Raw genomic sequence first — 15861 nt, 5'->3', positions numbered from 1 at the left:
GGTTTCTTCCCTCCTGTAGGAGGCAGAGTCATCTACTAATGTTGGGGTTTTGCAACAGTTCTAACCTAGCTAGAGTTCATGGCACTGAAGACCCCCGAATGTCGCCTGGAATGTCCCCACAGCACTTGCCAGGGAAGGGCAGTGAGCTCAGTGGTCCTTAAACTCTGGGTAGTAATGATTCTGAAGTATGGCTTCAATATTTCAGGAGCTTAGGTGGCCCCATAATCGTATGAACAGGCACCTGCATAAAACAAAAGTCTGAAGACTCGTGCGGGATGTTTGCCGCCTCTGCTTTATTTACCCAGCATCCTCCTTCTGTCCCTTTCTCCTGCTGACAGGACTCCCTTCTTGGGGGAAATGCTCCTTTCCCAAAACTGTCCCAGGGTTCCCGGGGCCAGGCCAATCATTTGAACCACTGGGACAGAGCATGACCCAGGCTGGAGCAGTCAGAATCTTTCTCTGGGATTTTACTTACTGATGCAGCCAGACACAGCCCTCGCCTCCTGGGCCCTATGTCCTGGTGTTAGACCCTGTGATGTGAAGCACTTCTGAAGCAGGAGGAAACAAAGCTGACATTCAGGAGGGAGTTGACACAAGAGAAGGAGGTTCTGGGAGTTCTCTGGTGGCCTAGTAGTTAGGATTTCGAAATTTCATTGCCTGAATTCGATCCCCAGTCAGGAAACTGAATTCCTGTAAGCTGAGTGTGGCCAAAAAAAATAAAAGGAGGTTCTATTCCTCTAAGGCAACTGTGATTTCAATTTCAGTGCCATCCTTTTGACACATTATCTGTATACAGCTTTAAATTTTATTTCATTAAAATTTATTTTCTCCCTATAAAAGTAAACCATGTTTATTAAGGACAATTTAGGCAAAACAGAAATGAATTCTACTTCCACCACCACAGAAAAACATCAACCACACCATTGCAGTATTTTTCCTTACAGTTTTTTTTCTTTGCTAATTTTTTTTTTTTTAAAGAAGTCTTGAGATTTTACTAAAGATGGGTTTTGTCACTTAGAGTTTTTGACACTTACAGCTATCATACAGGACTGAACCTGATGGCCTGGGGCAGTGTGGTCTCTAAGTAAAGGCAGGCAGGTATGTATCTTTTGTAGCAAGTTTTCTCTTGCTCCCATAGGGCACTAGTCTCTCCACCTTTGTACAGAAATAGAAAGCTTCCTGTTTCCCCATAGCAGAGAACTAAATGATACAATTTGGTTTTGGGGCTCACCTAAGGAAATGGAAAGAGCTTCTTTTCTACATCATCCAAGCTCTTTCTGCTTTTCCACACCTTTCCCAACTTCAGTAATAATTAAGCACCTAATAAACTGCTGTTGATTTCCAGCCCTAAGAGTTTAGGTTTAATCACTTTCTAGACTGGCTGGTCCCACGAGGTGGGGTACTGACAAATGAAGACATGACAAAAAGAATCATTTTTGAATTAAAGACCAACAAGCTAATGCAACAAGCAACAGTTTATTTATTAAAAAAAAAAAAAAAAAGGAAAAGAAAAAAAGAACAAAAAAGAAAACTTTTTTTACTACATCTTAAAGATTAAGTAAAAATACCTGTATTAATATATATGTATATACATACTGCATATATATATATACATATGATATAATATTAAAATTACATGCTTCTCAGGACAGAAGAATTAGGACATGTTCCCTTATTTCAATTTAAAACTCCATTACAATTCAAAATCACTGCAAGAAAACTTGCTTCCTTTATTTTCTTTTTGCGACTTCAAGTACAGGAAGTTTTCAAACCAGGATCTAAATGTGGAGAACCATCTGCTATGCACAATGACAACAAACTGCCACAAATCATGAGTTGGGGTCTTCTGAATTCTCACACAGGTCTTGGCTCCCTATGACCGTGTCAACCTTCTACCTGAGACGACAGGGGATGAAGAAGCATGACAGCCTGCAGGTTCCACGTGAACGTTCACACTGACGATGAAACAGAAGCAAACACGAACATGTCTTGCAGTAACAACACTGGCCATGAAATTGCTCTAGAGGAGGTTTCTTTCTCCCCTTTCCTTGCCAAAGGAAACACAAGTTTCCAAAAAAAAAAAAAAAAAACAACCAAAAACCCTCGGGTGAAGCACCTCTGGCGATGATCAGCATACAGCAAGAGACAGAGAGGGAGTGTTTCTTTCTCAACAGCTTCGGGCTGACTTGGATGATTTCAAACACACCCTCTTCTGCAAAAGGCACTCACATATTGTCTGTTTATAAATCATACAGTGGGATTCCTTACATGGGAGTTTTTCCTACAAATATAAAAGAGATAAGCTGAGGACATGATATAACAAAGAAAAGAGTATAAGAAATACACATCTTGGATAAATGTGCGCTTTTTTTTTTTAAAGGACATTTAATATAACAGTTTAAAAAAATTTCATTGAAAAGTTAGGAATTCCAATAAAATTATCATGAAGAAGCAAGGTACTAGAGGATGAGAGGTGGAGGGTGGCTAGCTTTTCAAATGGCCAAAGGTTTAAAGGATAGGGTCTGCTCTTGAACTAGAAAGACCATTCATTCACACATCAGGGAATGTGTGAGAGGAGGGAGGTAGTGGCAGAGAAATAGGTGAGGCGGGGAGGGAGGGGGCGTCCTTCAGGATGTGGGCGTAGGAAGGAACGCGCCAGAATCTCTGGTGGGAAAGATGGGCTGTGTCCCCCTTGCCCCTGCAGTTGGAAGAGACCCTGCCCAAGCCAAAGGCTGCCCTCACCGGGACACGACCGAGCTAATGGAATTGTAAGACGTGCCACTGTTGCAGCTTGAGGCGTAGGCCTCCTGGCCGTTGCCGTCGAGGTTGATTTTGAACACAGAGGACGCCTTCAGCAGGAAGTCCGCTGCGTCCCGACGCCCCAGCTCCCGCAGTTTGGACATGAGAATGCCGACAGTGCTCTCGGGGTAGGAAGTCCATTCCTGGAGCAGGGCGTGGACTGGGCTCGGGAGGAACTCCTTGGGAGACCCGTTATTGGTGTTGTACTTGGCCACAAGGTCGGGGAGGCCCAAGTTCATGGCAAGGAGGCACCAGTCCTTCCCCATGGGGTCGGGCGGGTCCAGCAGGCGACTGAGTTTCCTCCGGGTCAGGAGGTTCAGATCTGACGCGTGGATGTCCATGCCGAGGCTGGCCTGCGAGTAGACGTCGTGACAGCCGAAGCACATGATACTGCTAAAGCTCTCCTTGTACCCGCCCATGGTGTTGGTCAGTGAGGTCTCCTTGAGAGTCTGCGCCCGGAAGAAGTCCCGTGGCTGGTAGATCATGACGGGCTCGTGGTGCTCTCGTAGCTGCTGGGGGCTCAGGTAGTGCTTCACCGTCAGCAGCCCGGGCAGCGTGGTGGCCATGACGTTCTCGATGGTGCTGCACACGGAGTCCAGCAGGAAGCAGCACTTGATCTTCTCCGTCTCCAGTCCACGCACCTGGACCTCAATACCCTGGCCGTGGTTGACAAGGAGCACCAGCAGCTCGGCCCCGCGATTGGCGATCTTGCAGCCGTTCACCCACAGGCGAATGTCCGCGTCCCCCTCGGTGCTCTGCTGGTGGATCCACCGGCACAGGTTCACCTGCACCTTGTGGAAGATGCCACATGGGAAGGGGGTGAGGTGCTCCACCGGGACGACTCGCACGCCGCCGTAGACCCGCGCCTCGTCCTCCTCGTCCGTCCAGGAGCGGTGCAGGCTGTCAGTCTTGATCAGGGCGGGGATGTCCACCATGGTCCCGCTGCTCAGGTCCCGTGCACAGATGTCCATGGCATCCAGGATCTGCAGCAGCTCCTCCACGTCACTGTCGGGTACCAGGCGCTGGACGTCCTCCATGGTGTAGCGGCCGCGGTAATGGTGCAGGGCCCGTGGGGTCTCCACAGAGAGCAGCTTCCCCAGAACGTTGGTGCACAGCCAGCGGGGATCCAGGAGCAGCACGTCCTGGACGGTCTCGCTCTGCATGATGTTGATCTGTCCAAGGGGACAAGGGGAAGTCATGCATTAGGAACATAGAGGGCCAGATAACCCAGCTGCTCAAACCACTAAGGGGCCTGAGCAGGGATGAAATCTGTGCAGATGCTATAAGGAAGGACCCAGGACATTCATATGGAGGGGTCTCAAAATCAATTCTCAGCCAAGAAATACCAGCTTGGCAATGTCATAAGGGAGATTCTGAAAAGACTACCTTTGACTCTTATTATAAAAGGCCAATGCAATAAGAGAGGGAGAGACAGAAGCCAAATGCAATGGGTGATTTTTGGCTGGATTCTGAATCCCAAAATAAATACACAAATGAATAAAATTAGCTGTAAAAGAAAATACTGGGACAAGTGGCAAATACTTGAAAGAGGACTATAAATTCAACCATAGTATTATATCAACGTTGTGCTTCCAGGATATGATAATCAATTATATTATGGTTATGTGGGAGAATGTCCTCCTTAGCAGATGCAAGCTAAATTATTTAGAGGTGAAAGGTCATGATGTTTGCAAAGCAAATAAATAAACAGAAGAGAGACAAAGCAAATTTAGCAAAGCGTAAACAGCTAGTTAAATTAGGTTTGGAGGATATGAGGATACATCCTACTGTTCTTGCAACTTCTCTGAAGGCTTGAAATTTTTCAAAAAAGATAAAGAATGTTATATTAGACTGTTCTGGAAAGATATGCTACCATAGTGGTTGGGCCTGGAGGGGAAAGGGAGGAATGAGACGAGAGGTGATGGCCAAAGGGGACTTCAGCTTTTCCTGTCATACTCATTTCTTTAAAAAGCAGAAGTTAGAAAACAAAATGACACACACACACACAAACAGAAGCAACTTTCTTCTGTCCTTGGTTAGTTCTACAAAGATCAGTGATCTCGCATGGAGGCTGAGACCTGTTTGCACTGGGAATACTTTTCTCCCCATGAAAAGTGAAAGAGAGTGTTAGTTACTCAGTGATGTCCAACTCTTTGCAATGTCATAGACTATATCCTCTGTCCTTGTAATTCTCCAGGCAAAAATACTGGAGTGGGTAGCCATTCCCTTCTCCAGGGGATCTTCCTGACCCAGGGATCAAACCCAGGTCTCCTGGGATGCAGGCAGATTCTTTACCATCTGAGCCACCAGGGAAGCCCCCACTTTTCTCCCTGTAGTCTTAAGTCTTTGAGATGCCCTCTGTTCAAACTTGAGACATTTCTGGAATGCAGAACAGTGTCTTTTAGTTTTTAATAAGGCATTTGGTAGAATGGGCTTCCCTGATTCCTCAGTTGGTAAAGAATCTGCCCGCAATACAGGAGACCCTGGTTCAAGTCCTGGGTTGGGAAGATCCCCTGGAGAAGGGATAGGCTACCCACTTCAGTATTCTGACCTAGAGAATTCTGTGGACTATCCATGGGGTTGCAAAAAGTTGGACACAACTGAGCGACTTTCACTTTCACTTTGGTAGAATACTGTCTGCAGTTTAGTCCTAGACATAACTATCTCCTCAGGGTCACCGAAGACAGACAGATACACTGTGCCTTATTGATAGCGACTAAGGAGACAGATGACTGAGTGCAATGTGCGATCCTGAGCCAGAAAAAGACAGAACAACTGATGAAATCTGAGTAAGAACCTTAGATTATTTTCTAGAGAGCAGCACAGTACTGGAGAGGGGCTGGCAGCCAGAGTAGGGCATCCTGATTCAGATTTCCCTTCTTTTCTTTTTACCTTCATTTACTTATTAAAGTCTCAAGAGCAAGGAGAGAAGAATTGCTGAATTGACCAGCTAGAAAGTTGCTGGTCAAATGCCAGAAGGCAAGAGAATACGTTATTAAAAAGAGTGAGCTTATTATTGTGGTTAAAATACATACGTTTATATCTAGCACTATAAGGTGAGCTTTGGTCCTTCGTTTTTCCCATCCTTGGAGGCAATCATTTAAAGTACTGCTGGAGGGGCTAGTGGATTTAGCCTGTGGTTTCATGGGGATTCAAAGACTGACACAATCATTGCCTGAGGCTCTAGGTTTTTAGGATCACTGGCTTCTTGATTTAATCAGAATTTCAAGCCTATATGATCCATGGCCAAGGGCCCAAAGTGGCCCCTGAGAATGGGGAGGCAAACTTCTTGTTTGTAAGATTCTCTGAACTGCTTCTGGGTTTTCATGTTCAGAACTGTTCTTCTTGTTCCAGACTAGCTTATACTGTTTCCTGATTTCACAAGATGGAAGCATGTGAAGGCTATGCCCCCTTTAGAGGGACAGGCAGCATATGAAGCAATTAGAACAGACTTCCCAAACTACATCCCAGTGCTGAATGTAACACAACCAGAAACAGAGATTTCTATTTCTTGATCATCTCTGGGGACCACCGCTTGGCACATCTTAGTGTCTCCAGATGTCATCTCCCTGAGGATACATCACTGCCATTTCTTGACTGTCTGTGAACCCACTAGGTCTGTGTGTAGCTGACACGCCTCATGGAGAGCAGTCATCCGAGCTGCAGGAATCACAGCTAAGCACCAGGTGCTATGGGGAGAGGGAGGAGAGGCCCAGTCACCCAGGGTAGTGGGAATTCTGCCCTCAAACTTAGAGAAGCCAGAAAATCAACCAACTAAAGCAAAGCGAAAAAAAAAAAAAAAAGACGACAACAAATAAACAGCCCTTTTAAGGTGGACAGGAGAGCAGAGGATCACAGTTCAGGAAATCACTCCAGCCCTCCTGTGAGGCATCAGGGGCAGTGCGCAGTTGCCACTCTGCCCCTCCAGCTCATCCCACCTTCAGATGCTGGAAATGCATCCCGGGGGGCTCCTCCCAGATCCCTGCCAGGCTGGAGCGCTCACCTCGCCAGCACTGTGGAGCTGCTGGGCGATGTGCCGGAGGTCTGCCTCGCTGGCCAGGGGGTTCAACTGGTCCTGTACGTCGTACACGAACTGCTGCAGTGACATCAGCTGGTTGGGGCCATTGAGCTTCCTCCAGGAGGGCAAAGTGGAGATGATCTTTTCACATAGGTGAGTCATTGGAGGGCAGACCTAGAACATGCAGGATGGGCAGGTCAATGTTCTGCTGTGGGGACTCAGGGGGAGCTGGGATTAAAAATGACGCTGTTCACATCTGCACTGCTGCATGGAATTTTTTGGGTGCACTCATGCTTTTTTGGCTAAGTACTGGGGCAGGTCTTTTTTTTTAAATTTGAACAACACTAATAGCTTTATTTAACAAACACTGAATAACTACTATGTGCAAAAAGCACTGTGTTAGGTGCCTGGGGCAGTTCTTTTCTCAGACTGCCTTTAAGCAGAATCTATTTCACAAATCTACAAGTTTACAGAGGCTTTCACTTCTGTTCATGTTAGACAGATGGTGAGGCTTTGCAATAATGGTTCTGGAACTGTGGACTCCGTGACCTAAGGTGCACCAACTTCTGATGTTCCCCCACCCCCTAGTAGTGAGGGTTTCAGCCAGGGGATGACCACTTTATGAACAAAGAGACAGGAAAAGAGAGTTAAGTATCATTATATCAACATTAGATGGGTTTTTACCAGTAAATTAGGTATCGTTGAGGATTACTGTTGAGATGTACATGTGTGCTAAGTCACTTCAGTCGTGTCTGACTCTCTGTGACCCTATGAACTGAAGCCTGTCAGGCTCCTCTGTCCATGGGATTCTCTAGGCAAGAATACTGGAGTGGGTTGTGTGCCCACCTCCAGGGGATCTTCCCAACCCAGGGATCGAACCTGTGTCTGTTATGTCTCCTACATTGGCAGGTGGGTCTTTACCATTAGTGCCAATTTGATTAATTCTTGATAATTGTCTTGTAATAAGCTTTTCATCTCTTAACTTGGTTAAATAAATCAGTCTGTGCTACAGACTCATATAATCAACACATCTTCCTAATTAAACCTCCTATGCTTTTGAACTGTGGTGTTGGAGAAGACTCTTGAGAGTCCCTTGGACTGCAAGGAGATCCAACCAGTCCTTTCTAAAGGAGATCAGTCCTGGGTGTTCTTTGGAAGGACTGATGCTAAAGCTGAAACTCCAGTACTTTGGCCACCTCATGGGAAAAGTTGACTCATTGGAAAAGACTCTAATGCTGGGAGGGACTGGGGGCAGGAGAAGAAGGGGACGACAGAGGATGAGATGGCTGGATGGCATCACTGACTCTATGGACGTGAGTCTGAGTGAACTCCGGGAGTTGGTGATGGACAGGGAGGCCTGGCGTGCTGCGATTCATGGGGTTGCAAAGAGTCGGACACGACTGAGTGACTGAACTGAACTGGCCATACACTGCACTGCATCATTTGTTGGGCAGTCCCTTTTTCAATCACATTTTTATGCCCCCTAAATTCAACAACATTCCCAGGGCTAAAAGCAGTGGGTTTGGTGAGTTCCATCTGCCTGATTTCAGGAGCTATGGGGTACAGGGACGTGGAGCAGATATATGCCACACCTCAGCTCAAAACGCTGCAGGGAACACAGGCCCTTGTCCCACCTGGTGGGCAGGCACTGAGCCCTTCACAGACCACTGTTCCTGATTGCCACCCACGGGGTTCTGTGACCAGGTTCTCTGAGGCCCTCCAGGCTTACTCCCTGCCCACTGAGTGCTGTAGTGCGACCCCTTTCAGAAAGTCGGTGTCAGGCTTCATGAGACAGGAGAGAGTTCCTGAAAATTCCTAAAGCACATCCGGAACTGGAGCCTGGTGTTGTAAACAGGTCACTTCCATCAGGTAAACAGTAAATTATAACTGAAGAGGGCCTCTACCAGGCAGGGGGGTAAGAGCCGTATCCTTGTTACACTGGAGCTTAGACAAAAAAACAGTCCCTGGAGCACTTTTTTTTTTCTTTTTTTAGCGTTTTCCATTAGAACATTTGCTCATTTCAGATAGCTTTTTGAATATTATGGATAGTAATCTTTCATATGCCAGAAGCATTGAGAATATTTCTTTCCCCAATCCATGTCACCTTTTAACTTCATTTATGGAATTTATTTGCCAGAAAAAACTTTTTAAACTTTTATGTTGTCCAATGTATTTGAACAAACTATTGGTGTATTTTCTTTGAAAACTTCTGAGGTTCTCTGTCTTGGTTTAAAAGGTTTCTCGAACACTCTCGAGGTATTTTAAAAATAAATTCTCTTGCATTTCTATTCAAGATACTGCTTTTTACATTTAAACGCTTTAATCTACCTACAGTTTATTTTGGGGCTGCGTAGTGAGTAGGAGTTCAACCTTATTTCCTTCCAGGCAAATAGCCAGTTGTGCCAGGTCACTTATTAAATTTCCCCATTAAAGTTAAATAACATCTCTGTTTTCTATTAAATTTCTGCAGATGTTCTGAACTATTTCTGCCCTCACTAATCTATTCCATTTATTTACTGATTGCAGAGCCTTTGTGTTCACTTATTCTTCTATTGAAATGTTAAGACAAAAACCCCATGTCCTCAATCCCATTCAGATCCTAATGAGAACTGTACAAAGTTTACATAACTTGGGAAAATGAAACACTTCCTAAGATCTTGCCATCTAAGAACACCATCTCATTCCATTTGGTCATCTATTATTTCTTCAGTGAATTTTGTTGGTGACTCTTTTTCCACTTTTCTGCATTTCCCAAATATTTCACAATATGTTTACTCACTTTTGAATTGCTTTTGTAATTTTTAGGAAGCAATTTTACTCTTAAACAAACCACTAAAACTCAGAATTTCATACGCTCTAAGGTAGTCTGTCTTGCCCATAACAACTCTTCATATCGAGGCCATCTCCTCATTTCTCTACTCTTGCTCACCCTAGAACAACAGGATAAAAACGTGGCCATGTAGACACCTTGTACTGGGTTCCCTGAAAACCAGACCAAATACGAGAACCATACAAAGAGGCACAAAGAGGCACAAAGAGGTCCAAATCCCTGGCCACTGGCTGGTCCGGCTGAAGGTTGGGTCCAGCCGTCCCCAGGTATACTCACCGAAACAATCTGGCTCCGTATTTCTTGCAGGTGATTTCGAAGCACCTTCATGTCCTTAGACCCAGAAGCCCCGGCATCCAGAACAAAGAGCTTATTTGAAATATGAAGATCATTCCCAAACCTAAGGGAAGAGCAGTGGCCTCCTGAGAGGGACGCAGTCTCCCCAGCTGTTTCCACAGAAGGCCAGGCTGCTGCTGGTCCAAAGAGCTGGTGGGGGGCAAGGAAGGGCTGGTGGCCTTGCAGAGACACACTCCCACCTGCTGTTGGCTGGCCTCTGTAATGTTGCCCTGGTGTGGAGGCCTGGGGACACCGCCTGCTCCGGGTGCAGACAGGTGCCAGGTTCCACAAAACTGGGGAACACAGCTTCCCCCGACACAGGAAGGGGAGGCCTAATGAACTCACTTGACCAGGCAGGAGAAGAGATGCTGTGGAAGCTGATGGAGTGAGAAAGAGGGATGAGCATGAAACAACACCTTAGACCTAAAGTATTAACTAGTAGGTCACCAGAAACCGTAACAACATTGTTAATCGGCTACACTCCAATACAAAATAAAAGGTTCAAAAAAAAAGTATGAGTAGAAGCCTTATTTTTCATATCAGGAAGATAATAGGTAAGTGTGAGTTGATAAACCAAGAATTCAAATTACTAGCATATTAAGTAGAGCTTGTAGGTTCAAAATTTTGGGGGGGATAGACACTAAGTAAAAATAGATACTTCTACGCTGTGATTCTAAGCACATCCATATTCCTCAGTGAAACAAAAAAGTTTTCCAAGAATACTGGACATAAAATGCACTCTGATATTTTCTATCATGTTCCTCTTACCTACATTCTACTGCAGGCCTCTGAAATGAAGTTTATGATCCACTAGCAGGTTGCAACTTATATTCTAAGAAATAGTGATTGATGTCCTCATACACAAAAAAGAGAAATATGCGAGGTGACTGATATGTTAATTAATGAGATGGAGAGAATCCTTTCACATTGTATATATATATATATTGAATCACCACTTTGTATAATTTAAATAGCTTACAATTTCACTTGTCAATTATATCTCAGTAAAGCTGAAAAAAAAATGCATAAAACAGCTAAAAAGAGTTACCTCTAGGCAGTGGTACTCCAAGGCTGCTGATTTTTATCCTGTGCCTTTTACTTCTGTTTCATTTGTTATTATGTGTACTGGTGGCTTTGGTAACAACGAAACATACAATAAAAATTTCAGCCCAGACAAAGAGACCTTTCAGGGCTTTCATTCCTCCCTCTGGGTCACCTGATTTCGGCTGCATTGCCTGAAGATACAGCAGCCACCTTACCTGTTCCTGATCTCTTTCAGCAACGAGGTGTCTTTGTCATATCCAAACTCGCCTCCAGCTGAACGAGGAAGGTTCACGATGTCGGCATGGGTGGCCACCAGGACAACTCGGAGTGGGTTCTTCAGCTTGCCGCCAAAGGCTGAGAGCAGAAAGTGAGCCATTTCACACCTGCCCAGGTGTGAAGAGCAAACCTCCACCCTGCCGAGGTGAGGTGGGGTGCTCGGCCTCAGGTCTGGGCTGCCTTGCTAGGTGGACGAGACTGGTACATTTTGTCTGCAGACTTGCAAACCTGTGCCTGCTGATCGGAGTGACCTACAAGGTCACTAGAAGGTCTAGGCCTGGCCAAAGATGGAATGAGCCTATTTTCTGGGCCTCAAGGAAGGCTGTTCAGAAGTGGACCAGAAGCGACCACAGAACATGTCGCAGCTTCTCAGATCTTCCAAGTAGGCCTTGTTTGCATGGTGAGGGGAGATCTAACCTCTGGCTGGGGGATGCCTTTTCCAAGACCAGAGCCAGCTGCTGAATGCAGCACAGCACAGAAATGGCTCAGAAGGGAAACTCCTGCAGTTCACATCAGCAGAGAGCCTCTCACTTATGGCAGTGTTTAAAATGAAAACATGAGAAAGGAGGGGACAAAAGTGGAGGTACCCTGAAGGGAATTAGCCCAATTTATTTTGCTGTTATATGCTTTTCAGGAAAAGAATTGACTGCTGAGTTTTACATTTCACCAGGGAAGGCTGCCTCTTTTTTTGTCTGAAAAGAACAAAATAAGTCTGTCCACGCTGTCTTTTCCTCTAGGAGTAAGGCTAAGATACTACATTCAGTTAACATGGTTCCCTTTCTTTCATTTTTGATGGATGAAGGGGAGCTTGTTCTGTTTATTAATTACGTGCCCATTAGGTAAAGGCACAGCAGCTGTCAGATGAGGTGTCCCACTTTGCACCTAACAGAAATGACCACAGCTCAGAAATACAGAAAGAAAGTGAGAAATGACTCTTAAGGAATTGTTCAGAACTGAGTCTTTGTGGCAGAAATATGCAGTCATGAAACAACTCCTTGCAGAACAAAACCAACAGCTGAGCCTTAGGAAGCTTCCCGAGTGGAAATCTCCTGATAGAAAGGAGGAATAAGGGTGGCTTGCTGGCCACAAGCTGTGGGATCTGGGTGTGAGCGGGAAGCAAGGTCAGGAGGAAGGGCCATCCACCCCCCGGTGTAGTGGCTCACCTATCGGTTCTTCCACTGGGACAAGAGACTTCAGGAAACTAAGCCAGAAAATCACTTGATTCAGCTGAATCTCATAGGGTTCTTCTAGACTGAAAACGATGACATGGATGGACGTGGGATCGTTTGCAGCAAAATAGTCATAACAGCAGAAGTAGACAGGATTTCCAGAGAACTCCCACACACTGAAGTCACCAATGCCTACAGAGAAAAAGGAAAAGAAAGATTATGATCGTGAAACGCCACCAAATTTCAATCACAATCTTTCTCAGCACTTTAGGGTTTGTGAAGAGGGACAGTGACATCCACCGCATTCATCTGTTTATTTATGCATCTACTTAAGTACAGATCTACATATGGAATATTTACACATCCCTATATTTTCTGTCTATGTCTGTTTCTATACCCACGCCTTGTATCTATACATCTATAGGTGGCTTAGGCGGTAAAGAATCTGCTTGCCATGCAGAACTTGGTTCAATCCCTGGGTCAGGAAGATCTCCTGGAGAAGGAAATGGCAGCCTACTCTAGTATTCTTGCCTGGAGAATCCCATGGACACAGGAGCCTGGTGGGCTACAGTCCATTGGGTCGCAAAGAAGTGGAGATGCCTGAGTGACTAATGCTATTACTACAATAAACCTGCTTGTACCTGTCATCTGCTTTTCCATTTTCCTTAACACTTCCATTATCATATCTGTATCACTATTATATGTGTATCTCTATCACATCTACTTGTAACACCCCAGAGTGGTACAAACACACACACACACCCCCTACACGTGTGTGTATGTGCATGCCTGTAAGTATACATGGAAAGGTGTATGTGTACAAATACTTTGTTTTCTACCCCCCAACACTGGAATCTTCACTATGAAATGTGACCTTAATTTTGGTTAAATAGTGACTAAATTCGCCTCTACGGCTAAGGGAGCACCCTGTTTTGGATGGCCACTGTACACAGGTATAAGATGCGATAACTGATGAGCGGCTTGGCACATGAAGGATGTAAGAGGAACTGCGAGGAGATTGGGTCTGAGAGGCCAGCCACACTGGGGGAGGCAGTGGAAGGGTCAGGCTAGGGAGGAAGTGTGTGTGTGTGGGGGGGTGGGGGCGGGCGGTGCGGTTGTTTTCCCACACAGGGGCTGTGGTGTAGCTGGTTTTCCTATAAGTATCATGGGTGAGATTCTGACCTGGAGTTTCTAGGGCACCCAGAACCTCCTCATGATCGTCCAGACACTTGGACACCACAAGGTCAGTGACATCCACCAAATGGCCTCTGGGAAGTCAGGCAGGACCACTTAAGTTATAGGATTTCAGGCTCCTTTTCCCTAATTTTTCCCCTTGGTGTTTACTCTGTGCCAGAAAGTCTGCAGTCGAGACATTCTGGAAGATCCTCAGGGTTTTTCTAGAGCCCAGCACTCCTGGGGAGCATGACCCTCTAAGTCTGGCAGCTAAGACCTCAGTGGGAATAGTTTTGGGAACACAGAAATTGGCCCTTTGAGCCTGCAGAGTGCTGGGAGCCAGACACGGGAAGGGGGTGAGACCAGGGGAGGAGGCGGGGTGAGGGTGTGGGTGGTGGGTGCTGAGCACACACTTCTCTCCCTACGCGGCGGGGCCAGCTGTGCTCCCCGGAACTCAGACAACACTCAGCTTTTAAGGGAGCAAAATGCATATGAACTTTATTTCCTTAGGGTCCCTGGCCCAGTAGCAGCATCGCCAGGAAAGGCCCCAGATGGGCTGAATCAGAGGCTTAGGGGCAGGGCCTGGCAGTCTGTTTCCAGTGGCTCCAGGGGATGCGTGTGTATGCTGGAGTTTAGGAACCGCTGCTTTAGGTAAACACCCTGAGTATTCTATTTTTCACTGGGTTTAGTATATAAAAGGGCTTTCATGAAGATGCCCCCAATTTCTTCTGAGTTCCTCTCCCTTGGACCTTTAATAGACACCAGCTCATAAAATCCTCACAGTTAAGGGAACTCAGCCTCAGAGAAACTGCTCTATCCCTGTTCTGAATGGACTGCATCTCAGCAAGGTTTGTGTTCCTGCTGGGGGCCCTGGGAGCTCTGGGGAGAGCACTTGGGTTTCAAATTGGGTATACCAACTGCTAATGGGACTGTATTTTATGAGGTTAAAAAATGCACTAATTTACTCAACAGACTCAAAAGACTGTTGAGTAAAGTCTATTTAAAAAATTTACTCTAAGTCTTTGAATTTGAGTCTTTAAATTTATTCCAAAGAGTAAACATACTCTTTACTCAAAAGACTCTTTATTTTTACCCAAAAGACTCTTTACTTTTACTCAAAAGACTCTTTACTTTTACCCAAAAGACTCTTCACTTTTACCCAAAAGACTCTTGAGAGTCTCTTGGACTGCAAGGAGATCAAACCAGTCAGTCCTAAAGAAAACCAATCCTGAATACTCACTGGATGCTGAGGCTGAAGCTCCAATACTTCGGCCACTTGATACAATAGCCGACTCATTGGAAAAGACCCGCATGCTGGGAAGTACTGAGGGCAGGAGAACGGGGCTCAGAGGATTAGACGGTTGGATGGCATCACAGACTCAATGGACATGAGTTTCAGCCAAGCTCTGGGAGAAGGTGAAGGACAGGGAAGCCTGGCATGCTGCAGTCCATGGGCTGGCAAACAGTCGGACACGACTGAGCGACCGAACAACAACTTAACAGTCATTTGTTAAGCACCTACTGTGTTTAGTTTTACTTTTGGGATATTAACCAGCTGTGCCTCAGCCCTGGGTCACTCCTACGCTGGCCCTTTCTCTACCCTTCATGCTCGCCGGGACAGGTTCCCTGCTGGAAACTCTTTCGTTTGGGGAGGGTGAGCCATACCGTTCAAATAGGCATTCTGGATGTCGATTGCCTTCGTGGACTGGTCATCGGTGGCGCAGTGCGGATGGTGGGACGGGGCCCCGAACACCTCCAGCACCCCCTTGGTGAGGCCCGGCTCGAACATCATGCTGCGGCTCCTGACGCTCACGTTCTCACAGCCCGGGTACAGGTTGCTGATGCTCACGGACACTGCGGGCCAGAGAACAGGCATGTTAGATCTTGCCTGCCCTGTCCCTCCCAGCCTCCGCCCTCTGTCTCCCCCTCCCTTCAGGCCAAGGTGTGTGTGTGTGTCCCTCGCATATGCTGGGCAGCAACATTTCCCAGGGACATTGTGCTGATTCTGTTTGCTCCACCTCTTGTATCCTTTCCTGTGCTGCTCTGTGCACTGAGAGGCCGACCTGATGGACTGCCTCTCCCAGGCTTGCTTGCCATTTGCCTCCAGTTAGGGTCCGCTGATGGGAGACACTGGAGAAGAAGGTTGATGCCCATGTCCCCTTGCACTGCCTGCTGCTTTTCTGATGCCAGTTGTGTCTCTGACTCTAGACTTCCCTGAG

At 46.2% G+C, this 15861-nt stretch overlaps 1 protein-coding gene across 4 annotated transcripts in view; it reads right to left on the bottom strand.

Moving 5' to 3' along the window:
* Positions 1 to 1457: 1457 nt before the first annotated feature.
* Positions 1458 to 15861, bottom strand: part of DAPK1 (death associated protein kinase 1) — a 213463-nt gene continuing 199059 nt past the window's right edge. For all 4 annotated transcript variants that reach the window (XM_061426094.1, XM_061426092.1, XM_061426095.1 and 1 more), the window contains exons 21-26: positions 15308 to 15496; positions 12464 to 12661; positions 11240 to 11378; positions 9924 to 10044; positions 6803 to 6991; positions 1458 to 3971 (exon numbers count right to left, since the gene is read on the bottom strand). In XM_061426094.1, coding sequence (XP_061282078.1) covers positions 2739 to 3971; positions 6803 to 6991; positions 9924 to 10044; positions 11240 to 11378; positions 12464 to 12661; positions 15308 to 15496 — 2069 coding nt within the window. In that variant the 3' untranslated portion in view covers positions 1458 to 2738. The remainder of the gene's footprint in view (positions 3972 to 6802; positions 6992 to 9923; positions 10045 to 11239; positions 11379 to 12463; positions 12662 to 15307; positions 15497 to 15861) is intronic.

Source organism: Bos javanicus, chromosome 8, assembly GCF_032452875.1.
Source record: "Bos javanicus breed banteng chromosome 8, ARS-OSU_banteng_1.0, whole genome shotgun sequence".
NCBI classification, from domain to species: Eukaryota; Metazoa; Chordata; class Mammalia; order Artiodactyla; family Bovidae; genus Bos; species Bos javanicus.
The sequence above is the reverse complement of the archived record's forward strand: the minus strand, read 5'-3'. Positions and strand labels throughout refer to the sequence as shown.